This window comes from Melampsora larici-populina (genome assembly GCF_000204055.1).
Source record: "Melampsora larici-populina 98AG31 unplaced genomic scaffold MELLAscaffold_8, whole genome shotgun sequence".
Lineage (NCBI taxonomy): Eukaryota > Fungi > Basidiomycota > Pucciniomycetes > Pucciniales > Melampsoraceae > Melampsora > Melampsora laricis-populina.
This window is the reverse complement of record NW_006768772.1, coordinates 1,823,927-1,850,022: the sequence shown is the minus strand read 5'-3', so window position 1 is coordinate 1,850,022 and position 26,096 is coordinate 1,823,927. Positions and strand designations below refer to the sequence as shown.

At 43.2% G+C, this 26,096-nt stretch overlaps 5 protein-coding genes across 5 annotated transcripts; 1 reads left to right on the top strand and 4 right to left on the bottom strand.

Moving 5' to 3' along the window:
• Positions 1 to 3,997: 3,997 nt before the first annotated feature.
• Positions 3,998 to 7,684, bottom strand: MELLADRAFT_61209 (uncharacterized protein; the record flags this gene model as incomplete). Its single annotated transcript, XM_007407163.1, has 10 exons — positions 3,998 to 4,177; positions 4,251 to 4,321; positions 4,413 to 4,632; positions 4,712 to 5,436; positions 5,545 to 5,696; positions 5,768 to 5,907; positions 5,978 to 6,052; positions 6,097 to 6,826; positions 6,904 to 7,225; positions 7,333 to 7,684. The coding sequence occupies 10 exons, from the start codon at positions 7,682 to 7,684 to the stop codon at positions 3,998 to 4,000; spliced, it is 2,967 nt and encodes a 988-aa protein (XP_007407225.1).
• An 812-nt stretch (positions 7,685 to 8,496) lies between these two features.
• MELLADRAFT_104226 (uncharacterized protein) lies at positions 8,497 to 10,627 on the bottom strand (the record flags this gene model as incomplete). The annotated part of the gene is made up of 4 exons (XM_007407162.1): positions 8,497 to 9,794; positions 9,883 to 10,019; positions 10,120 to 10,268; positions 10,328 to 10,627. The coding sequence occupies 4 exons, from the start codon at positions 10,625 to 10,627 to the stop codon at positions 8,497 to 8,499; spliced, it is 1,884 nt and encodes a 627-aa protein (XP_007407224.1).
• A 2,314-nt stretch (positions 10,628 to 12,941) lies between these two features.
• Positions 12,942 to 15,061, bottom strand: MELLADRAFT_71247 (uncharacterized protein; the record flags this gene model as incomplete). The annotated part of the gene is made up of 4 exons (XM_007407161.1): positions 12,942 to 14,158; positions 14,244 to 14,441; positions 14,522 to 14,680; positions 14,803 to 15,061. The coding sequence occupies 4 exons, from the start codon at positions 14,910 to 14,912 to the stop codon at positions 13,498 to 13,500; spliced, it is 1,128 nt and encodes a 375-aa protein (XP_007407223.1).
• A 1,198-nt stretch (positions 15,062 to 16,259) lies between these two features.
• Positions 16,260 to 20,915, bottom strand: MELLADRAFT_42601 (uncharacterized protein; the record flags this gene model as incomplete). The annotated part of the gene is made up of 17 exons (XM_007407160.1): positions 16,260 to 16,589; positions 16,677 to 16,739; positions 16,829 to 17,013; positions 17,095 to 17,465; positions 17,540 to 17,729; positions 17,798 to 17,872; positions 17,936 to 18,190; positions 18,258 to 19,271; positions 19,337 to 19,434; positions 19,501 to 19,633; positions 19,724 to 19,814; positions 19,891 to 19,997; positions 20,067 to 20,201; positions 20,268 to 20,350; positions 20,435 to 20,500; positions 20,578 to 20,597; positions 20,757 to 20,915. The coding sequence occupies 17 exons, from the start codon at positions 20,849 to 20,851 to the stop codon at positions 16,499 to 16,501; spliced, it is 3,072 nt and encodes a 1,023-aa protein (XP_007407222.1).
• Positions 20,916 to 22,483: 1,568 nt separating this feature from the next.
• On the top strand, positions 22,484 to 24,914 carry MELLADRAFT_95985 (uncharacterized protein; the record flags this gene model as incomplete). Its single annotated transcript, XM_007407189.1, has 3 exons — positions 22,484 to 23,431; positions 23,573 to 23,824; positions 23,889 to 24,914. 3 exons carry the CDS (start codon positions 22,484 to 22,486, stop codon positions 24,912 to 24,914), a joined length of 2,226 nt encoding a protein of 741 aa, XP_007407251.1.
• Between the last annotated feature and the right edge of the window lie 1,182 nt (positions 24,915 to 26,096).

Sequence of the window (26,096 nt, the reverse complement as noted above, 5' to 3'; positions counted from 1 at the left end):
ACAAGCAGCCACATCTCCAACAACAGTTATTGACACCCACGACCACGACGAACCCGCCACACAACCACGCCCGTATCAATCACTCAAGTAACCTTGCTGCCACCCACGCGGCATCTTCCAGCCCGAAAACCACCCCGGATCGCCACGGTGCTTGGATGGGGAATGCTAGGGAAAGTGACAAGGGGGTTGTTAGCCTTGCTAACGTTAAACCCCCGCAAGGTGAGTGTGATACAAATTCTTACCCATCAGTTATTATCCCGGATGACAAGCACCCACATCTTTGACAACAGTTGTTGGATGATACGACCACAACTGAGCTGCCAATCAACCAGGACAGCATTGCCACCACAGAGCAGGAGAAGCCTGTGATGTCGCCTAATCCGAAAAACACCCTGGAGGACGTTAGCGTACTGAAAGGGAATGCTAGGAATATTGGCGAGGGGGCTCTCTTACTTCAGGAGATTAAGCCCCCGCAATGTAAGTTTGACTTGCCAAAATTCCCAGCATTTAATCCAGATGACAAGCTTTATTGCCCCGGGAATAGTTATGTACCTACAGTGTCGGCCGCCAGCGCATCATGGAACATATTGGCAAAACTAGCTGCTAATGCATCCAAAAACAAAGTCGAGAGATCAGCAGAAGAGCTAGTACCAACCCGATACCACAGGTACATCAACATGTTCAGAAAGACGAAAGCAATGATGTTACCTCCGCATCGAAAATATGATTTTCGAGTAGATTTGATCCCCGGCGCGACACCCTAAGCTAGTAAAGTGATACCCCTATTGCCAGCTGAAGAAGTTGCTCTGGATGCAATGATTGATGAAGGCTTGCAGAAAGGTACAATTCGCCGAACCACATCACCTTGGGCGGCCCCTGTCTTGTTTACCGGAAAAAAGGACGGTAATCTAAGACCTTGTTTTGACTATTGTAAACTCAACGCACTCACCGTCAAAAACCGGTACCCGCTGCCGTTAACCATGGAACTGATTGATAGCCTACGCGACGCGGAAGACTTCACATGCCTAGACATGCGGAACGGCTACAATAATCTACGTGTAAAGGAGGGAGACGAGAAAAAGTTAGCGTTTACATGCAAAAGAGGCCAATTCGAACCTTTAGTTATGCCCTTTGGCCCCAGGTTTTTTTCAATTTTTCATTTCAGACATATTAAGAGAAAAGATTGGAAAGGACTTGGCAGCTTACCTTGATGACCTCCTAATCTATACACGGGCGGGAGTGGATCATGAGAAAGTTGTTGAAGAAGTTCTGGCAATCCTGCAATCGCACAACATCTGGCTTAAACCTGAAAAATGCAAATTTTCACGAAAAGAAATTGATTATTTAGGCCTTCTCATCTCAAAGAACAAAGTAAGAATGGACCCAACTAAGGTGTCAGCTGTTACCGAATGGCCTACCCCCAAGAACGTAAATCAGATCCAACGATTCCTAGGATTCGCTAACTTCTACCGACGGTTCATTAAGGGATTTTCAAAAGTAACCCAACCCCTGCACGACTTAACCTGTGAAAAAACACCGTTCATTTGGAAGAAACCACAAGAAGACGCGTTTCAGATCCTAAAGAAGTCATTCACGACAGCACCAATCCTCAAGATAGCCAATCCGTATAAGCCCTTTATACTTGAGTGCGACTGTTCCGATTATGCGTTAGGTGCTATACTCCGGTCATAACAACATTGTGGAATGATCATACATCCTATTGGTCCATTACCTTCCATGAGGAGTGTGATCTTCAAGAACAGCTTGAGAGACCATAACACAATCAGCAGATAAAAGAAGAAATGTGACGAGAGGAGATGACAAGAATAGAATTTCACCTCAAGTGCATTGTTGGTCTTATAAACTTATGCCCAATCAGCTCTTGTCATCTCCAATTCAAGGAAACAGCCATAGGGCTTCTTGTTTTCACCAGGTGGGCAATTCTGGGCATGAAATATGTTCAATCATTTTTAATATAGTTGATTAATTACTCCAAAAGAAAAATGATAGTCAGTATATAGTATAAGTGCCACTCAAGAAACCTGTGCAAGAAGCTACTTTTCTGGAAAGCCAGGCCTTGGGTTAGCTTTGATACCCCCGCACCGGATCTGTTTTGTCTCTCTTGCAAAACCAACACAGATAGGAGAGTGAAGCATTGGTTTTATCCTATATCAAAAGATGATACAAGATGAAGAAGATAAGACAAGAAATATGATAATGATGATTGATATGTAATTGTATTTCTGAAGAAAAAAAATCACTTAGATTTGGTTTTATCACCTGTCTTTTCCAAGGAATGGTTTGCCAAAGTAAGCCTTGAGTCTCCCAAGGAGGCTGGCAGGTTTTTCAATGTTGCACCTTTTTTCAGAGGTAACAAGTGAGAAAGGATCATTGTTCTTGTTTGACTTAGTGGTGGCTAATATAATGCTGTTGATTGCAAAACAGCAATGAGAATAAGGACTAAGTGCAGTCATGCCAGGGTTTTTGGTCTTCTTTTGGGAGCATGTGGGACATTCCAAGGTGACAGAAGACATGTTAGGCTACACTAAAGGGCAAATATGACATTCAGGATAGATTACAAGGAAAAGCAGGGGCAAGATTGAGTCAGAGAGAGACAAATGTACATTTTTAGATGATGTTTTCAAGCCTACTGGATTGTTTTCACACAAGTTATTCTATCTGTTGAAAGGAGGTGTTCAAAACTCCTTGTGCCAAGCCATGCTTGAATGATTTGAATGATTTTTGTCAAGGTGTGTGCAATAATATGGAGAAATGACTAATGAAACTTGGCAGTCAATGATCATTATGCAAGTCAAATCTTGACATAAGTAGCTCAAAATAAGCCATACCAACCTGCCCTTAAGCCTCCTGAAATTGCCTCCAAATTTCATCAGAGGTAGATAAAATACCAGTTTTACATTACAAAACTAGAGCACTCTTTTTAACTTGAACCAACATGTGAGGTACCAAAATAAGCAGAAAGATTTAGAGAACAACATATCAAATTCTTGAAACTTTTTGTGAAAATTCAAAAAAAGTACGTCAGAGGACTTAATCCTTGGGCTCCTCTGCCAAAAACCCCAGGTTTGTTATAAGCCCCTCTTCAAGGGTGCAGCAAACACCAGTGCGGAAAACGTGCTCGTGATGGGCTTAGATAAGCATAGAAGGAGAGAGAAAGTGGAAGAGAAGATTTGATAGAGAGATAGCAAGGTCAAAGGATTTAAGAGAGCAAGAGAAATTGCTGTGGTATTTTGAGAGAGTTGAAAAAAAATAGATTTTGAATTATGAGATTTTGCAACCAACACAAAATCCGAACCTTGCTCAGCCTTGCTCCCAACCAGGAGTTCAAAAAATCTCCTACATATCTCTGCCTCTGTGAAAGCATTCCTCTCCTCCCTCCCCTCTCATCATCATCATCAACATCACAAATAATATATTCTCCTCCAAACTTTTTTTCAGTCATGCTTTGAAAAATACACTTTTTCAATTACTCCATGTCATTTAAAAATAAAAATCATGAGTTATTATTGTAAAAAAACTCATGTTTCACTGTCAGGATTAAACCCTCTCCTAATTGGGATAATTTTTCTTTTTGGAACAATTGATTGGCATTATAGTGTAAATGTCAATCATCTATTGCAAAAAAATTGTTGTTCCAATTGGGACAGTGTTTCTGTTCATGATCATGGTTGCACGATCTTCCAGCGCATCAAAGAACTGAACTGATTGTTTTACATTTGGATGACATCAAAAGCAGGGCCAAGTGTTAGAATTGAGTGACCACTCTCAACACAAGTCACAACACTATTTCTCTCTGGGACACAAAAACTTGTTCATGGTCTTGTTACCTGTGGTACAATAATGACAAAAGAATCATGAGTATCAATACTTTTGATATAAAATTCCTTCATGTGTTTTTACAAAAAGTTGACACAGAATGATGATAAAAACGATCAAGCAATTTTCCATCTACCTCTTGATCACTTGCTTAGGCTCATCAATCATCCTTTTCCATCTCTACATCTTCACTTCCTTCTTCATCTTCCATATCAAACACATGTAAAACTCTACCTTTTCCTGATATCACACATCCTGTTCTACGTCCTTTGTTTCCATTCAAACTGATTTGTTCTGGTGAATATTCTGATTGAAGTTGATGTAATCTATATATCGGTAACTGTTCAACGTACAAAGAAATCATTTTGTTACTTGTTGAATCTATGTCGTGCAATTTCAACGGAGAGACTCACGCATTCCAACACGTCTGTTTTTCCGTCGAAGAGCTGCGGATACCGGATTGTGAGAAGCACGTAACGAGTAGCTGTACCAGGAGAAGTTATACGTTAGCGTAATTAGTTATCTATCAATGGTTGGTATTGAATCATCAATCGAGTGTGTTTCCTTACCCATACCTGTCCCTAGCTGCCCCAAGACCACTAGTTCGAGATCATCGAAGAATGCCAAATCGAGAACGATGACGTGCTCGAGTGTCTCATCTCCCTTACCAGCGAGCCGGCACATGACTGACGCCTGTGCATCCTCAAATGTTTGTGATTGATCAGGTGACACATTGACCCGGATCCTACGCACATCAATCTGATCCTCTCTACCCAGGTATGCAAAGTATTGACACTTCAAATCAAATAAGAGCATCCCCCGAATAAAACTTTAGCTTCATACCATGATTAGGTAAAGGCAGAGATCCACTCACGGAATCCACATAACGCGAACACAACAACTTTTTGGGAGTATTAGGCAAATTAGGTTTATTCTTGAACACGTCCACTGTCAGATTTGATCCAATCCTTTCAAAGATACTTGTCATCACATCAGAAAGATAACTCGAGCATGACATTAAATTAGCGTAGATTCCCCGAGAACTCAAAGTCCCGCCTTGTGTCGTAAGAGTTTCATTCAGTTTTAGATTAGGTGGAGAACTTTCTGAAGAAACCGTCTGCCGACGCAAGCAATGAGGAAGTATATTGGAAGGTGTCAAGCTTGCTTCATCTCGGTTGGTCAAGTGAGCTAAAACACCGGGAGTCTGAAAATCCTGGTTCGGGTTTATTTGAAAGTGGCTAGTATCAGGTGTAGCATGAATAGGCAAAGTAGAGCTGATATGGGGCTGAGAGACTGGCAGCACTCCAGAGTAGGGTAAGTGTGGTTCATGATTCCCTATTTGATTCAGCAGATCGTCAAGTCTTGTCTTGTGCTGTTCTCGTGTTTGGGGTCCATTGATATCAAAAAGACTTTCGTAGTATTCTTGAATGAGGTGATGATGTTGCAGTCGCAAAGCCACATGATCATTGTCATCGCCAGCTTGTTGACTGAATATAACCTGATCGAGCTCGTTGGTATTTCCACGTTGGATGAACTTACTGACAGTCATAAAGTCGTATGTGATTGGTGGTCTGTTGGGTGGACCAGCCGCGTTTTCAGCTGAAGTGATAAATTCAAACTCTTCATACAAGTTGATTAGATTGGTGTATGCCAACTAGATTTCCAAGAACGCTTTCAAGCTACGGAGTCATTCAGCATCTCACTTACCAGACCTTAGCCACTTGCAAAATTCCTTGTATGCGTATTCTTCTCGTTCAAGCTGATGATCCAGATCGTGTACAGAGAATAACAATTGCTTGAGTAATGCTTCGACCAGCAACAATGCTTCAAAATTCGAATCCTCAATCAGCTTTGGCTGCCTAGATTCAATCACACCTTCATGTGTTAGCTCCTACTATGCAGCATAGGACGTTTCTATGTATCAACGTACGCAATATCTGGATATACATGATTTCTGAACTCCGTGACCAACACAAAGAGTCTCTCTAGATTGGGAACCAGCAACTCAACAACTGCGCAGCGTATTCTACTCATGCCACCAGCACTAGCGAATTCCCACTTTGAAAAAACCTGTCTTGGGGCAAACAGATCGATTAAGCAAACGAAGCACACATAATGCAAGTTGGAAGGAGAGACTCACTCTTTCAGCTGTCTTTGTCCCCAAAAAGTCACGTAAGCCTTCAGAAGCTTGACCGAGAAATAATAATTGAAGCATCTGGAATGACAGAGGGGCAAGTACTACATTACCCCGATGCATACAGAAGAGTCACATCCAACAGTTAGACGAGTTGATCTTATCATGGCTGTGCTTGGCCACAATTGCAACATGATGGGATATTGTAACGAAAGGGGGACCCTACCGCCATGTGCCTTGCTGATTTCATCAAAGCTGTCGTACCATTTTTGAGCTCCAGACCTACACAGCCGCCATTCCTTGATGATGCTGAAATATCCAAATAGACAATCCCTCAACAAGCCATGTATGGAATGAGAAAGCCTGATTTGTTGATCTAGTTCCTGCGAGCGAACTCCCAAGACGGCCAACGTCGGCTTCGAAACAAAGGGGCTGTCGATGGGCAGGGGTACGTTTCCAGATGCTACACGCGGGATACAAGCGGATCTCATGTCCAGGTGACCATAACTGATAGTACCCTCAAGCGTAAGCCAGAACAACTGTAAACGGATTGAACCCAGGTGTCTAGGTGGAAGTGCCTGGGTGTCAGGCACGACAGATGGATCGAGAGCCATAAGTCGTACACTTCTCAGTTGAGCATTATCAGGTAGAGTCGTGCTTCCCAAATAGACAGTGCCATTGATGAAAAAGTGGATTCGGTCACGGTGCGAAGATAGGATAAGCAGAGAATTTACGCCGGTTTTTGGATGCGCTTGGTTCCCCTTGAACAACGAAGGTGGAAACTGGATTGAAGAGGATGATTTTGCTTTCCCGGTTGCATCAGACGTAGACACGGCTCCCAAATCATTATTCAGCCTACAGAAACATCGAGGGCCATCATATTAACGCGCGCGCCAGCCGATGCCATGGATCTGTGAAGGGGTGACGCATACATTTCCAAATCCAACATCGGCCGAACAGGTAAATTAGCCGGAAGATTATCGCATATAGCTTCCCCGGTCGATTTCAGTTGCCAATTTTCTGCTTCGGTGTGACGTGACGATTTGTCAGGTGAATCCAAAGGCAGCCAAGCAGCGAAATGGATGCTTCGGTCTGGATTTTTGACCGTAGATGATCGGGGATGCTCAGTCGAAGTGGATTCTTCCGGAATGATAGTTGGCGGGACTAGCAATTGGCCATCATGAACGCTCAAGAGGATCAATGCTGGGGGTCGGGTACCTGAGCTCGAGCCCAAAGCAGCTGCGAGGAATTGTCCTAGTGTCGATACGAAATGCAACATCAACACGTGAAGGAACAATTTCCATCATCACTTGTGAACTCTATTGCCAGAGATGAATCACAATCAAGCCATGGACGCGCACCGTCTGGACTCCAATGCAAAGCTGTAATTTGATCGTATCGTGCAGCTGGGTCGACCTGAACGTGTCGACTGGAGGGATCGCAGCATGGCATAGATCCGGTAAAGAACTGGTTGACGACTACCGACCAGACCGTCGGAGTAGAGTTTCCCAAGCGGTAGCATGTCAAAGTATCGAAACTCGCGCTTTTGGGTCGAGGAACCTCTGTCGAAGTGATCGGTGTACCGGCAACGGTGGCGGCAGATGGGCAGGTGAAGACTGCCAGGTCCATTGTGGGACAGCATGAGTTGACATTGAGATGATGCTCAGATGGAAGGGTACGATGAGAGAGAAGTGCGAAGAGTTCTGATGACATTGTGAGAAATTTACGAGAAGAAGGCAAAGGTCCCGTCGCCTCGGTGTGAGGCTGGCAGAGAATCGATTGGGGTTGGGGTCACGCACCACGGGAACCGGGCAAAAGTTATTCGGGGACTTCAGCCTGCGGGTACCCGGTATATGCTGCTTCTTCATTGAATTGGTTAAGATCACAGTCCACCTTCAATTCAAGAAATTGATCTTCATCTTTGGCTCACTTTATGGAAATATGTCAAAACTCTGCAGAGCAAAACACCAGAGTCAAAACAGTCTAATGCATAATTCAATCAACTCATTTACAACAATGAAGAACTCCAAATGATAAAGATAAGCAAAAATCCATACTTTTGACCAAAAACAACCATTCTCATCAAAATTCAACTTTCTTACAAGATCAATATCAAAATTACAACAAAGGATCAAAACGAGAGACAGAAAAAAGATTTATAAAACATATCGCATACGAAAGATATACAACATGCATGACATATAAAGATAAAGATATATATAAGAAAACAGATGGAATCATCTGTAATAGATTAATCATTGTAAAGAAGATTCAAAATCAAAAGACCGAAAAGAAAGTTGCCAAATGAGAAAAGAAAAGACCGAATGGTGTATTGAAGAGATTATCTTGAGCAAAAATGAAATTATGAGTCAACAACAGGAATTGGCTGTAAAAAATGGTGTGCATGCGTGCTTTCTGGTGAAAAAAGTGATGGAGTGGATAGAGTGGGTATAGATTCATTCAGCTAGTAAGTTAAAATAAACAAGGTGTACAGGCTATATTGCCAGCCCGCACTACGAAAGGTATCAAGTGATAGGAGCAGGGGGCCTTGACCTAAAAGCACCGGGACCTAGAGATTTACCGAGTAATTGTGGTTTTCTGATATTGGAATTCACAAAGTCTTCTGTCATCAAATTGTCAGGTTTACTAAAATGTAAGGAATTGAGTGCAGTGCTCTTTCGACGAATATGACCCAAAGAGCTGGCTGGTCTTGAGGTTGGATTGGAACTGTCAATCGACGGCTTTCGACGTGCAACTCCATAGGCTGGTGTGACTGATCTCGATGGGGGATGATGATCAGAGAGGCGCGAAGACGGCCGTGCAATACGAGTTTTAGAGTTATTAGGCGGTTGAGATGATTGATGGTCTGAAAGTCTTGATGAAGGTCGAGCAATACGAGTTTTGCTTGGAACAGGGACAGCTGCATGAGACTTCCTAGGAACGCGGGTAGTTTGACCTTCCGAGGGGTCTTGGTCTTGTGTGGGAGGTTGTGTAAAGTTTCTAACCGGGTTGCGATATGCGCTCAAACCGTGCCCAATTGATGGCTTCTTGGTTGGACTTTTTGAAACGGGTACTCGAGTGGAGGCGGTCAAGGCGGTAGACGGATTCTTGTATGCTGAGGCTAACAGTGACGCTTTTGGTACTGGAATAGCACTCACAAGACGTGAAGTTCGAGAGCTAACTAATTTCTGGGTCATACCTTGCATTCGCTGTGTCTCGGCTCTCAAGAACTGGAGGTGAGAGTTTCGAGTGTTAACATTTTCATTTGTGGTGGGAGTCTTGGAAGCTTTCATGGTCGTAGTCGGGTTACCATCTCTTCGCAAGACGGATTTGCCCAGGCTTGAAGGACTTTGACCTGGTGCAGGAATGCGGCTGTTGGGTGCAAGAACTTCATGCAATGTAGCTTTCAGTTCGGTTGAACGTCGACTGATCCTGAGGGATGAGCTCTTTGTTAAGGTCATGCTCGTCAAAGACCTGGGAATCGCCGTTGGACTCTTGATTTCAGATGCATTGACACTCAGTGAGATCAGTCGTCTGCGCGGTGTAACGGCGTTCTGATCAGCAAGGAGTTGAACTTGTGCGGTCTGTGGGGACGATTTGCACGCAGGAGAGCGTGAGAGATGACGTGGACTTCTTGATAGCTTCAAGCTTCTTTCACTTAGTGTTCGATCTTTCGAACGCGGAGACGAGTAGGGCGAAGCAGATTCAGATAGAGGGGCAGTGGAGGGAGTGAGCGGCTGAGGTTGGACCGGTAGATCGACAGGGTTGGTGACTTGTAAAGTTGCCAGTTGATCTCGCATCACACCCATCTCTTCGGTCAGATCTGATACAAGACGATACGAAGTAAGGGAAAAGATGGATTCAAACTCAGATGAGGCTAAAATCGAGGGAGAGTATGTGGAAAACGTTACCTCGCATATCATCTCGGAGCCTCTGACATTCTTCTTCAAGTCGGGTATGTTCGATGAGTTCATCCTCAAGTAATGTGATTCGTTCGATGGCTTTACCGTACTTACTCTCGACGTCTTGAAGAGAGCTTGTGACCATCCTAAGAAATGACTCGGTGGATGTCAGCGTTGGAAATCGTCTTCTCGAGCTGTGCTCGGAGAGTGATACAGGGGTAGATGGGGGAACAAATTGAATCCGACCTTTCTTTGCCTTCTAGCTCGTCGTTATCTAACTCCATATCGCGCAAACGAGTTCGATACTCTTCGTTCGATGTACGCAAAGAATCAAGTTCGGCTTGCATGTGTGTCATGGTTTTGGTGTGATCTCGTAGAGCTGATTGATATTTAGTCTGTGACATGGATAGGAGTGAGTGACTTGAAGCATGGAGAATCGATTGTTAGAACTGACCTTCCACTGATCTACTTCGTGAGTCAGGTTCTCTTCCCTTCCACGTAATTCATTGAGTTGTTTTTCAGTCGTAGCCAAATCCTTTTCAAGTTCGGCTTCTAACTCTTTTGAAGAGGTTTGAAATTCCTCCAACGCTGTTCGTGTATCATCAAGGTCATATTGTAGGTTTTTAGCCAAATTTCGATAATGGTCTAATGCTTCGTGATCAGACTCAAAGCTGCATAGTGGGAAAGCAAGGGTGAGTTCAACTAAAGATTGAGCAGGGAAAGTAAGGCACTTTGCGAACTTAGGTTGATCCATATGTGAAGCTTCAATATTTGATGAGAGATCTTATTTATTCTTAGGCACAGATCGACTGATTAGATAAGTTTTTGAAATGCGATTCACCACTTGGATTAAATACGTTGAGAGTGATGTGATAGCAAACCAGGTTTTCGATGCAATGGAATGACTGGTTTAAATGCTTGATAGGTAAGGTAAGGGCGAAAGATGAGTGGGTTGATAATTGAATGTGAAGACGTTCAAGGTGAATTGATTGAAGGTATATGTATGTTTGATTGAACTTGTTCGAGTGTTTGATCTGATGTTATAATGTTCTTCGTTCGTTCCGTGATAATTTCGTTGGCCTGGTTGTTTTTCTGTTTTTGATAAGTTTTCAGTGAGAAAGGTTAGCGTTGATATGAGTATGGTTGGAAAGCTGCTTAAAGTGTTAGTAGTGGCACTGGTCAGTGGTAGTATGTATGGTGATGGTCGAGGAGTCGTTGTATGCAGAGGTGATGAAGTGATGAGGATCAATGTCAGAAACTCAACCAGCGGTCAAAACTGTCTCACTTAACCACCGATGCACTTAGAGCACCCACTATGGGTGCGTTAACGAGGTGATTTAGCGTTACCGTAACGCTAAAATCCAGACAGGTCCACTACCCAGAATTTGGGACCCTGTGAGGAACTTCTGGTTCAATTGACATGAAATCTTCAGGATGCGGATGAATTCTCTGTCCCAGACAAATAAGCAAATACGAGCAATGTGACACAGCTTGATGGTGTGCATCACAAGTTTAGTATTCTATTACTTGGCATCATACAAGGGTGAATGTGCAAGACCTCAATATGTGAACTAATTAGTGTGCTCCAGAATGGCTTCCTCATACATAAGACATTTTCCAAAGAGTTCCCGGAAAAGAAGTCCTTGAACCATGAATTTTTGGAATGAGCATACTTCACTAGCAACACCGCAAGCGCTACGCAACGCAATGGATTTCGACCTATTTCCATTGCGTTGCGCAGTCGGCGCATTATTACGCTACGCAACCACTCCGCAATGGGGTGTTTTTTTTGTAACTTGCCGTTGCGGAGCGGTTGGGCAAATATTGCGGAAAATGCGCAATATTGCCCTATTTCCGCAATATTTGCCCTAAATAACCGTCAAAAACCGACCGCAATTGCGGTGCGGGTTTCTGACCAAGGGGTTTTTTGAACCCGGATTGCGGAGCGCTGGCACCGCACTATATTGCGTTGCTATTGCGGCGCCCAAAAGCGCTACGCAACCGCACCACAACTGCAACATAGTGCGGTGCTCTTGCGGTATTGTCACTAGTGCCTAGTGTCAGTGGACATGCCTGATGCTTGCCAATACCTCATGATGCCTTGTGAAATCCGTAGAAGGATAAATTTACTTTCAGTTTCATTGTAAATACTTATATTCTAATCCTATTGGCTGAATGCACTCTTCATCCCCACCCAAATTGTGTTTCAAGGGTAACAATAAGTCTCTGCTTCAAGTGACTAAGCTTGGTATTGACACTGGGGTTTTCAAGTGACATGAAGTAGAAAGCTGGAGGGCATGGTCCTATACCTGTCAATGAGCTGGTGAATCATGGGTAAAACAATCACAGACATTAGAAAAATGAACTCCAAGGATTGTGTCTGTGACTGTGTGCATTAATGCATAATCCAGCCTGCTGGCCGAACAAATTCAGTGATTTCATTGAGACCTTTAGTCATAAGTGTTAGGACCAGAAAATGAAATGCTTGTAAATAGTCAGAGATGGTTGAAACCAGTGCGATGAGTAATTAGTGTGTAAGAATCATAATTGTTGAGTTGTGTGGTAAGATTTTGTGTCAAGAAGCAAACATGGTTAAATTAAGACATATCTTGCCGAAGGGTTTAGCTTGACAAAGCCCTCGCTGACGCTGCCGCGCAGAGAGGGCTTTGTGAAGCTAACCAAAGGGTACACCCAATTAGCTACATTCCTGCTTCCTGCTTTTGATATCTCCATTGAGAACTTTGGGTTTTAATCAGCAAGTTTTATGAGGACGGTGGCTCACAACTTTCAAGTGTCTAAAGGGTAGTTTCGTTTGAAGCATAGACTTCCTGTTTTTAGGAGTGTGGATTGCGGACCAATGTGTTAGTGATAACCCAATGCACGGTCTAAATCAAATCCACTTGGTTCGGGCCCCTTTTCAACTTCAACAGGATCAATTTAAATTTCATAGATGCAGCCAAAAATAGTAAACCTTTGACTCCTGAGCCTCAATCTCTACTGTCAAAACAATGTTCAAAGCAATGTATGAACATTTGGGTTCCACATGGACTGCAAGCAGAGCAAAGTGTAATACATAAAGTCTTAGATTTATGATTACTAGGATTGATGGCGATACATATTTAGTTTTCTTCAAAATAAACAAGAATGTTCAGTGTCAACCATGTATGACTGTTTCACACAACATGACATTATTCTGACCAAACTTCATGTCACAAAAGGGCAGTAAGAGTGAACCAGAGTTTATCTCGTGGTAAACCAATACCCTCTAGAGCCTAAAAATATTATGATGAGGTCTTCACAATTGATCTTAAATCCTACAATCAAACAATACAAACAGAATTTTCAAATAACAAAACGAAGGTATAGATTAAATTGGCTAATTAAAGATTATGCATAATGGACAGCGATTGCTAGAATGATAAATTATGAGATATAGCAGCCGCCAGGATATGAAAATATAAAAGTACCTAGAAGTACCTGGAAATACTATGGCTAGATGAGAGTGAAATGAGCATATAACCTCAGAGAAGAGAACGTGAACATCATTGGTCGTGTCATAACAGAAAAGATCGGTTGCACAGGGGTATACTTCAACTGATGGTTACACTTTGTGAGATTGAATATTCAAACATGCGACAACATTTGAGGTAAGCTCCTAGTTTGCGTCGGGCGTTTCTGACGTGAGACCACTCTGATCTTGTCAGATAGAGATCTAAGTTTCGAGAAGCGCGGCCATCTTGCCGAGGGACGTATGTGAGTGATATCCTCTTCGATCTTATCCCACTCCATTTCGATGTTGTCTTGATAGTGGTTTATCGGCGAGTAGTGTATGGGCAGAGGGCTTGTCATCAGCGGCGCCGAAAGAAGTTCAGTATCGGAAGACGTGCTGTTGTCAATTTCTCGCTTGAGACTTTGCTGATAAAAAATTGAGAGATCTGAATCCGCACTCTGTCGAGAGGAGAAGTCAAACAATGTATCTGAGTTTATAGAATCTAACTTCTTATGCTGGTGGGCTGGAGACCGTGGCAAGCTACGATAAGAATGATTGAGATTCGGATCGGTAGGAGTTTTTTCCCGAGCTACAGATGAGTGGTGGACGGAAGGTGAAAGTAAGCTTTGAAGCCGGCCCACATCTTGTGACTTGAGTGTCGGAAAACAGGACGTGACTGTCATTGGACTTTGAATAGATGAACTTCTAGGCGGAGCTGGAAACTGGAGACCAGAAATTTGAGTTGTACGCCCATCGGATACGCGTGCGGTCGCTAAACCTGCTGGAGCTATTGACCTAATATATCATGTTCGAATATGTGAGGTTATCAAATCCAATGTAAGCGATGAGTTTCCTTTGCCATGATACGCAGAGTACTGACAAGTGAATTGGGGAAGTAATTAAGGGAGAGATTCTTGGTGTAGGGGAGACTTTGGTAGAAATCAACTTGGGCTCATCGTTGCAGTGGATTTGCGAACGGATGCTGTCTAAGGCGACTCCGATGCTGTTTAACTCAACCCTTCTGACATGGTTAGCATTCCGGGCCGTTTGTAAGGTGGTGCGGAGGTACGTCAGCTGGCTATTGGGGTGAAATAGAAAAGGATGTGAGATTCGAAGCTTGCAACCTGCAAGCCATAAAACATTTGAAAGCCGACGCACCATAAGGACAAGCTGATCCAATCTACATCATCTGGGCTCCGTTGGGGTTCATCGGACTGAGTGAGGGGTAGCCGCCCGGAAAGCTTTGGACCACTTCGCCGCTTCCAATTGACTCCATTGGCGTCTTCAAAACGATTGGTTGAGAGTTCAGGCTCATTGCTAAAATTTCGAGCACGCCATGGCATAGTGCCAAGTGGAAAAAGTAGGTTGAATATGATGTATGTAGAATGGCATGCCAAGATACTTTAAGAGGTAATGACAGAAGTGAAGCTCTTACTGACACATGGTTACGAGACCTCTTTGAGTCTTGATCTTCCTGATGGCCTTCAGGGGACGAAAATGGGAATTGAGAAATGTTGGTCCCATCACCTCTTGTGGCCACATACGGCATTGCCGACGTCGAGGTCCAAAGCAGTATCTCAAAGTACAGAATAAACGGGTACGGATTCCATTTAAGGTGGCAGATTGGAGTAAATATCTCGTTCAAAAATAAATGATTGCGGCAGATTGAAATAGATACCTCGTTCAAAAATAAATGATTGCGGAAGCACCTGGCAAGGCTGGGCTAGCGCAAAGAATGGAAAACGGCGGATATCCTGATATACAACACAAGTACACTCGGATGCCCGAGGGATGACCAAGCCTTCTTGCGGGGGATTCGACTTCAGCGGACATCCTTAGACACGCCATAGAGAAATTTCCGTTAGAGCTCAAAGCTCGGGTGCCTGGGCGTGTGCAAGCACAGCCAATTGCACTCCCCAATGAGCTCGGATATCATGCCTGCATGCTCTTCATGACGTCCGGTTGGGCCCCCATTCTCAGTTATGCCTGACACCCTGTGGCTCAAAAGTGTCTTCGTAAATGCTAATAATCATTTAAATGAATTCATCAGCAGTCAAGCTATGAACTGGGATTAAACCTTAAACACGAAGTGGGCTATGCAAATGCTACTGAGTCAGATCACTTCTGGGAAGCAAAAGGCCAAAAAAATCTCCGCCGCTCAAAAGATGATAATTTCATGAGAATCACCGTCATCGGGGCATATGATCAACATTTTGCGATAGTCTTAATTTACAAATTTCCCACCGCAAACTTCACTTTCATCGGGAGAAATGTTTTGTATTGGGTGCTAATACAACTGCTTGACCGCAAGCAAGAAAATAATCAGTTTCAGTCCTAGCTTTACACAAGCCTCACCAACCGCAGAGACGTCCTCCCTTTGAGAAGGGGCTATGGCGCGACACCACGCTAGGCGCGAAATATGACTGAAAGAAGTTATATGGCATTGAAGTGAGATGATCACAAAAAACTAAAAAGGTAGCGCACAAATCAGACGGAGGTTAAGCTTAAACGGAGGTCAATGTGTTCTACACTGCGATTCAATCCCGCAAGTAAGAAAATGTTGCCACAGGAAACTCTTCTCTGCGACATATTTTTCCCCTTGGAAGGGTAGTAGTTTGTGGATAAAGAGGTCCATCCTTGTCTTTCTTTTATCTAAACTGAAATATAGGTATGCTTGTAACCTTCTTTCACCAGTATCATCTTTGGTTTTTCAGCTTCAGCAGATTGGCTGTTTGACCTGAATAACACATCTCTTTTATATATGAACCAGCTATCATGGATCAGAGCAACGAGTGACATTGAACTTTCAAAGATTCTTCTTTAGTACCCACCATGCTTATCAATCATCCCAAACATGAAACTTTGATTGAAAATCTGTCCTCGCATTTCATGAGATAGTCTTCTCATCATCTCCCTTTTTAAATTTTTACAATTTCACCACAAAGAAAGTAAGGTTAACATACCACAAACAAGTTTCACTCGTTTTTTCTGAATAAACTGAAAAATCTTCTAGAAAATTTCAAACATAAATGCAATTCTTTGTCTGGGTCTATCTTCTTCTTTCACCCACCAAATCCTGATATTGAATGATCAAATTTTATCAATCTTTGAAACCCATATTTTCCTAATGAGAACCTAAGGACGAATCCTAATTTTAATATAAGGGACTTCTACATCATCATCATCATCGTCTGTATCATTCATCGTATCAACCATGACCTCAAAACTAAAGAGTCAACAAAAAGAGTCAAGAATAAGTAAATGAGATAGACCAAATGAAGAAGTGTAAAAGGATATCCACACAAACACGTACATCATTGCTTTCACATGAGGTGGCACAGGTTTCTTCGAAACAGTTTCCACTAACTGACTCATCCTAGAAAAGATCACAAATATCTTCAGCATTTCCTCACAAGACAACAGTGGTCAAGAAGGTGAGTTTTGATTAGACTAAAAAAGACAAACTTCATTTTAAGTCGTTCCTCAACTTTCTTCTTGGCCATAAAGCTACTATAAAGCATTGAAACGCCACTACTCAACATGGTGATTTCAAGTTTCTTTTCATTTTTGAAAAAATCAATTAATCCCTGAAGTGTAATATCATGATCAATATCAAATCGATCCCAAAGGGTCCATTCAGTATCATAATACTAAATCCAGAAAATCATTTTCTCTAGTTAGTTCAGAACATCTCAATATTTACATCTCCTTTGGAAATATGATGGACTCACCTTGTTTTTAGCTGCCGCGATCGGTTCTGAGAACCCAAAGAACGGTAAAGCCAAGTTCACAAACCCATTCTTATAATCTTCTAAATTCTTCTTTTGATCAATGATCTTATACAACTCCAAACAAACAAGTCCAGTAGCCAAAGCAGTGGTAGTAGCAATCGCTGGGATAATCCTTCCTGCAATCAACTTGGTTCGATGTTTATCAACGTTATTAATGGAATAATTAGTGGCTCTTAGATTGGAGGCAGCAGTGATGAAATCCATATGGAAATTCGTATCATCATCCTTTTCGAATTCACATGGGTTTAATCGGAATCCGGCCAAAGTTGAAGGGGCTGGTAGGGTCGAGGCAACCTCAGCCTCGTCGACATCTACAAGATTGGAAGTCAGGATGATGAATATATCAGCGAGGCATAATTGGAGATACGAGTTTGAAAGTATGTACCACCAGCTGCCTGTGGATTCACAGGTTCATCATCTTTAACTTGCACTTGCACACCGCTTTTAGGCGTAAACTCGGGTACAATCACGGTCTCTAAAATCTTTTTGATCGCAACAGGGTCTCGATCGCCTTTTAAGCCATAGTTGTAAGCATGAAGATTGGCTGCAGCGATAATGAAAGTCAAGTGATGGGGCTGAAGAAGAAATGCACGGAAATCTGAATAGGTGCGTTCGATATACTGAAATAGGAGGTTCAACATACGTCGGAAGGGTCAAAGTTGATGGACCCAGGGGCCCTCTTAGGTCCCGACCAAAACGGTACACCCTCTTTGGTAATCTGTTCAAATAATGACATGATCAGGAATTCGTATACATAGCTAAGCGTAGCTGACATCCTTACAAGATCCTTTGGTAAGCTGTGCAACAATTGTCGAATCTCATTGTTGAACTCGAGTTCGAATTTCAATCGAGCCCACTGAACACATTCACCAAATGTAAGCGGACGGTTGTCGACCAAATATTCTTTGATCTGGTTGAGTTGTTCTGCTGGATTACCGCCTTGACGTAAAGTATCCACAAAGTTAGGAAGCGACAAATACTGATTGACAGTCTCTGGAGGTTTGGTGAAATACTCGGAGAACCTCTCCTTGGCCCACTAAAAATGAGTCAATTGACATGTAAGCTCAGAAAATTATTTGAGGGCAAGGCATCAATGTGCGTACCTGGATAGTGTGTTCGATGACATTTGGGAAACTTTTGACCGTACACATTGGTGCTTCTTTCTCGGGGGGATCTTGTGATGAAGAGTAAGATTCGGTGAGATGAGGAAGAACAACTTGAACGTTGGCTTTAGTGCCCAGTGTACCAGATTCTAGCAAAGGCTTTTCGTAGTAAACGCATCGTCGATCCATGTATTGTCTGGCTAGAACGTTATCGAGTGCATTGGTGACACAATCGAGATTATCAAAGAAATCGTCCCCAAAGATATTCTCGGTTCGATCACCCACTGCGTCCTGATAGGTCACAATCTTTCCTTCTAATTCTGGGTTCATTTCACATACAGCCCTTGGGGCTGCTTGACTCTTGAATGAGCCTAAATCACGAGGCCGGAATAAGAATTGGCGATTGAGGTTACTTTTCTCAATGGAGTCCATGTCGGTTACAGATATTTTCCCATTAGGACCGGTTGCCAACCCCATCATCGACCAGTTCTTCAACATTTCACAGCCAATCGCACCAGCCCCAACCAAGAACTGTCGGTAATTTGCAATTTTGTCTTGAAACTCTCGTCCGAAAACCGCAATTTGATTGTCATAGCGAGAATTGATTGGCTGTACATCGGCTTCTGTTGGAGCCTTGGAGGGTAGCGCTTCCAAAGCGTCAAAGTAAAGATGCTGGAAGGTGGGGTGAAACTTGCCAGAACACGCCTTCAGAACTTCCTGCGCGACATACCCACCAATAACTGCTGTGATAGGTGCTAATTCACCAACAGCTTGGTATGAGAGTTCCATGACAGCCTTCTCGGAAAGGTCGCCAAGATCTTCCTGGTGTAAACCGTGAGCAATTTTGAGGACTTCCTTAGCGTCTTCTTCATTCCTAGGTCGGGGTAAACGTTGATAGTTTTCTTGAAACTTGGAGAGGGCTTGAAAGCCAGAATGAAGGGAAGCCGGGCGGTCAAACTTGGCAAAATCTGTAATCAAAAATTCGGGTTTCTCTAACGATTCTCGCAATGGTTTCTGAGGAAGAGGTCAAGTCAATCAAGCTGCCAAAAAAGGGATACAACACGGCTAGACAAACTTACGAAATTCAAAGATTTGGGCATCTTGACCTGATGAAACCATCCGCCAGATTTATACTCTCCAAATGACGTTGTATCCCCGATTGTGAAAGTATACGGACCTGTAAGCGAAACAAAAAATATTCTCAGCAAGGCTGCAGCAGCATCCAAGAAATGGAATGTCACACCTTTTACGGTCACCTTCCGAGGTTCTGACTCATTGAATCCGTCCATTCCTTTGACTTCGGTGAAATTTACAAAGTCACCGTCCTCTAAGCCGTGCCTAGAGTCATCCAAAGTGGTCACGAGCCCTTGGGCACTCTTTTGTGGTTCAAGTTGGCAAATATGAGGGTTTCTCTCCAGCTTTTTACGGGCAAGGTAAACTTATGCTATATAGAGTATAAGACTGACCTTCTCAATAGATACGATCATCCCAGAAACAGGTTGTTCACCATTTGTGTCGATGACCGGGAATTCAGGACCAAAATCGCAAAAGACAGAACTGCATATGATAGATGGGATAGGCTTGATTTAGTAAAGCGAACTCTGGGCGAATATAAGCATTGGTCTCAACCTACCCAAAGAGCCCCCTCACGTCAGCAGCGATAAACTGGATGCCATTTCGGTGGGTGAAGTCGTCCAGTTCTAACTGTTTGGCTAGAGAAACGTTGGTCAGGACAACAACCTGCAGATGCCAAACGGGAATTGTATCAACAATCAACATAATGAAATAATGCGTATGATAAGCTTGCACCTGAAACGACTTGAGAGCGTCCAAAGTCAAGTCTTTTCCGAGGACTCGTACAGGAACGTATGAGTTCAATTCGGCTAGACGAGGTTGAGTTGAGACATCCCTAGCTTTCCCAATATCTGAATCACGCAGGAAAAACTATACGTAGATGAGAAACAATCTGATCAGTGATACATTGCCACAAGGCATCAAGATGTCACTTACTTGAGTTCCCAAGTCGGGTTTGGCCGTGAACTCAGGGTCATGAATGGTGACAGATTTAACACCGGCGAGGCAAATATTTTTGGCTGAGACAGAAGTGTGGAAGGAAAGTCAACATACTGACCAAACTCTCAGTGATCGGAGCACGGGTCAGCAGGATCATCACATACCGATTTCCACTCCAAGTCCCTTCATGCCCACAATGAGAACATCTGAGTTGGCCATCTTCCGCATGGCTGTGAATATGATCATAAGTAACTAAATGAATACTCAGAGGGTCTCTTTGTTCGAAAATGCTAGCTGAAAGACGCACCTTCATGACCCAGAACATATCTATTTGAAAGTGTAAGTCAACCCAATACATTAGTCCATAGTACTGATACCATTCAATCTGATTTATGTGCGGGGAAGGAGATATTGGACTCCTGTTATTGCTCCTATCACTTGGAGTTCAATAGAGAGAGATCATGGTCCTTTGAGGAGAAGACTTACAATTGACGCGAATATAAACTTTCATCGATGGTAGATTGATCGACCTGCATTGAGACTTGACCAGATGACTCTCCCTCCGAGTTTGCAATAGCCATTTCGGAGAATAATTTGATGTTAATGAATTGATAATAGTCACTTCTTCAGTATGAGATATGATTGATAGCAAGAACGGTGTGTTGACTTGATCGGTAAAGTGGAGTCACCGCAAGTCAACTGTGGCAAGCAAGAGCACTACATATACTACACTCTAAAGCCATATAACGATATGTAATAAGCTACACATAACACATATACAGGGAAGTCGCTCTTTCGTTATGTCATCACACTTCCAGAAGAATCCTTTCTAGTACACCTTACCTCACTGGAGATCATACAGTCGATTGCAGAAAGTTTGGAAACTTTTGCCCGCCAAACTTGAGCAAACTGGCGCGGAATTCTTTCCAAGCTTTGTGAAATTGACTGTATGTTAACAAGAGGATCTTGTGTTGGGATGGGTGCGATTGAGATATCAAGGACCGCCAACACAGGGAAAGCGGCACGGTGCACCTTTTTTGACCGTAAGAAGGCCCGAATCTTGGGCGCATCGATCGGTGGAATCTCTCTTACCTCAGCTTCAATCCGGAGCGGGAGGCAGGAACCGCAGGAGACCATATCCTCATACTCAAAAACCAGGTTCAGAACGCACTTCCAAGAGCCTTTCTGGTCCGTCCTACGCAGAAGAAAAGACGTGTATCCTACGCAGAAAAAAAGACGTGTATGACTTGGAGCCCGTAGAGTTCTTCATGTAATTTGGAATGGGCCTTGTTGACAACGTGCTCTGCATATCTGACTTTAATTTTTCCCGATGCTAAACAGGAATAACCTCTGATCAATGTTACAAGCAACCCATATTTTTTGGACAGCCAGGAAACATCCAAAAGCCTCACGTGGTACAAAGGTGTCAAACCTTGTAACTGACAATTCCTAAGGTATCCTACCTTCAGATATCAGTAAATACATAGACCTGCTTTGCACCCTTTAAGCTTCTCTTCTTGCTGCAAAGATCACAATTTAAGTCTTGGGTAAACTCAACTAACAGTGAGGGAATTATGACAAACTCATACACTTTTGCGTGTGAGGGGAATGCCTTGTGCAGGATAAAAATTGACCTCCTTATAAAACTTTCTATCCCTGTCTGGGGATTTTTGCGAGGCCAAGCCCCTTTGAGACACATTGAGTCATCAAAAAAAATCAAGGAATGCAAGGAATACTCCCCCTACTGGCTCTGGAATTTTGAGATTTTTGTCAAATTTGCACGGTATTTTTGGGTATAATCACTTTTGATATTCAAATACAAAAAAAGCACTCAAAAATGCTCAAAAACCTCAAACTACAGGAGGAAATAGTAGTCGGTACAAGGTATTGAAGAATGGGAATGGGTCGGGGAAAAGGAGTTTCGGATAATGGAGTACCGGGTCACGCGTCTCTTCGTTATCCATTTCTTCTCAGATGATGTGCAACATTTTCTCACTCTTATAGCTAGATCAAATATGTCGTCATCAAAGAAATGGATGATTAGGAAGTGGAATTCCCTAATGATTCCCACTTCATTCGTAACAAAAATCATTATTATTGTTAGAACTCATTATTGTCATTATCCTGAAATCCTTCCTTCCTCTGCGAAACATTTCTTAAGAAGATATTTTTATTTCTATAATAAATACAATCTTTTGCTCGTTTGTTTTATTATGACGACTGATTTGGATACTATTAATCATGTCAATGAAACAACTGCCATTTTCGACGATATCGACAAAATCCTTGCCAATTACGATGATACCGGTGGCAGTAAGAACACCTCGATGGCGCAACTTCGTACCCAAGTTGCTTCAATCTACCCTTATGAGGACCCAAATTTCCTTTATCACTGGTCTTCCGTGGCTCGCGCCGCCATCAATCTGGACGCTCGAGCAAACCGATTGTGTTTCCCTCTCACTTATGAGTGGCCAGAGAATCCTGACCCTCAAAGCATTCCGCCTATCGTACTCAGCGGTAGACTTTCACCTCCTCCCACCATCGATGTCTACGGTGTCATTGAAGGGTTCTTCGATAGACCGATCCAACCCTCACCTTCCAGGTTTGAGGATTTATCGATGTTTCCCTCTAATCCTATCACAAACTCTGGCAAAGCCCCTCCACCACCTCCTCTTTTACCCCAGGCTTTTTCAGTCGGTGCTCGTACGCCAAGCCCCCCTGCAGTTGACCCCCCTCCAACTCAAGGACCATCACTCCTTCATCATATCACTTTTTCTAAAAGTCCTTGGTTCCCTCAAAACCCCCCAGTTACAGCTCGATCTGATCATCCAACCATCTCTCGCCGTACTGTGGTTAAACAACAGCCTATTCCTTCTTGTCCCATCTTTGAAAGGATCGACAAGGGCAAGAGAAAGAGAGATTCATCTTTCTCATCATCCCGTTCTTCAATCCCCCCCTTTATTACAGCACCAGCTGTCTCTGGCATCCCAGGTCACCCTGGTCTTTCTTCTTTTGTCCCAGCACCAGCTGTATCTGGAGCACCAGCTACCTCTGGAATCCCAGCTTTCGCTGGTCCCTTTACAGGTGCTATTACTTCTGCGCCGTATTTGGATGACAACGAGCACCTCGTTCCCAAAGAGTTCTCCCCCGTCTCTTTCCAGGTTAATCAAATTGCGCTATTGTATAAATCCGACATTAAACACCACATCAGTGCTTTCAACTCCTGTAGAAATAGACCTGAGAACTGGCAGAATTCTCTCACGAAAGATCTCCTCGAATACAGCTTCGTGGATCTTTGAAAGTTTTATGGAGCAGTTGCATCATCTGATCCCCCTCAAAGTCGTCTCCGCATCAACGCTGATGGAGATCTTAAAAACGTTGAAGGATCAGCTCCCAAAGAAATTACTGATAATAATCACTGGCAGAACTTACTCACGGTCCTCAAACACGCCTACATTGCAGCATTTCCTCCTGCAGCTGTTTCAATTAAAAGCTATTTCGACTACATCCTCAGCCTCCCAGGTCTCTTTCAAGCTAGAGTTCACTGGGAAGATGTACGTGATTTTGATGCTGAACTCCGGAAAGAATTTGCCTCACGTCCCAGTCTTGTTTGGGGAGACTACGAGCACAAATCCCTTAAGGGCATCGACAACCAAATTCTTTACAGCTCAACCAGAAAATTGGGCCGTGCAGCTATTCCTTCCTCCAAATATCCTACAACTCAATCCACTCCTTGAACCCCTAGGCTCGCCATTGAAGCAGCTCCTGCTCCCTGCCAGTCTTCCTCTCGCTCCGCTATTAAGAAGCCGCGAGGTCGACGAGTCAAGCCCAAGTATAAAATTCGCGACTCCGAAACTCTTCCTGTGGCTGATCAGCCTTGTAATAACTGGAATGCTTGCGTGTGTCCCTACAGCAACAATGACTGCGACCGAGTACACGGGGTATGCAACAAAGATGGATGCTTTGAGAATCATCAGGGAAGCGTCGCTCACAAATGAGCCTAACGCCCGAACCTTTCTGAGAGGTCTTGAAATCGATGTTCTCAGTAAAGGTTACTCTGCAGCAGTGGAATCATCTATCCATGCAGCCCCTCTTCCTTCAGCCCCACCTCTTTCTTCTGATCCTTTAGCAGCTTACGCTATTAAAAGAAGACCCGACCTTTTTCAAATCAACTGCTCAATCAATGTAAAAAACTTACAATCCCTTCTCAAAAATCACCCAAACAAACCATTTGTAGATTCTATTATCGTCGGCCTTACAGATGGATTTTGGCCAATTTCATCTTTACCTTCAGACGACACAGTTTTCAACAAAAACCACGCTACAGGTCCAGAGGCGGAAGAGGTCCTTACGAAAACTCGAGACAAAGAAGTCAAGCTCAATAGGTTCTCTCTGCCTTTTTATACCCTCCTTCCAGGTATGAAAGTGTCACCCTTATGTCTGGCAACAAACCCAACCTCTGGCAAAGTTTGTATGTGTACAAATATGTCCTTTGCCAATCCCTCTCCAAACGATCTCATCGAAAAGGAAGACATCCAGATAGATTTAGATGGCATCCCTTATTTCATCCCATTTATGCTTTATCATTATTTCGGTAAACATAAATTTATCCTTTGGAAATCCGACGTTGACGCCGCCTTTTGAAATCTTCCTGTCTCTTGCCAGTGGCAAGTTCGCCAAATCATCAGAGTGAAAGATGCTTTTCACGCGGATAGGAACGTTAACTTTTGTTGTTCCAGCTCGCCAAAGTTATGGTGTGCATTCTTTTCACTGATCCTCTGGATCGCATATCATAAAACTAAAGGCACGACTGTGTTTCTCGGCGAAACTGGATTAAACCCCTAAGCCTTAACAATAAGTATACCTAGACGACTCCAATCTCCTCAGCGGCCAGCCTCCTCCCTACCTGCTTCAAATCCCTTAAACCCACTTAGTTATCAAATGAACAGGCTTCAGATAAACCCATCAAATTGGATCGGTCATTAGGTTTAATCTTTGGTAGAGCTCAAGGTTTTTCACATGAATAAATGGAAACTCTTACCAATCTCATGACTCCTACTGCTTTTTGTGATCTCATCATGAGAGATTTCGGAGGGATTCTTAATGTGGAGATTCACGTACGTGATTGAGGTATGTGTACAAGTCCATCTTTGATCAAAAGCAAACAAATCCTTCTTTCACCGGATAGATTTTGATGATGGTTTGGATTGATTGTAGATTGCGCTGAGCCAAACGGTATGTGATCTTTCCTCTCGGCTTCTTGACTTCGTTGGGTCAGGTATTGCCTGGTAAGCAAATCTTATCATTCTCTATCAATATTGATCCATGATAGCATCTAACTTGAATCTATATTTCAAAAGACTCTGGAGGTATCTTCCTTAAGCCAGGTGCCGGTACGGAATTGATGAGAGTCGATATGGGTGGAGCCGATCATGTGAAAAGCGAGTTCTATCAAGCTTGCGCGATGGTTTGGTTGTTTAGGTTTACTTCAACTCAATCACGGCGAGCTTTGGCTCAACTTAGCCAGCATGTCTGGTCATAATAATAACCCTTTTGCTGGTTCTCCTCGTCAATCTATTGCACCAACTCACATTCAGGACCCTACTTCTCTCACAGACCTTTGTTCTCTCATCAACTCAACGAATCAACCTTCAGGATCTCCTCAGCAACAACAGGCTACCGCCGATCAATTCTTAAACGTTCTCAAGGGTCGATTTCTATCCGATCTTCCTTACATTTGGCTCTCTCCTCGATGTATTGTCTCTCTTGCTACCAACAAGATTCTCTCGGTAAATTCTGATCAATCCCTCAATGCTTATGCAACTG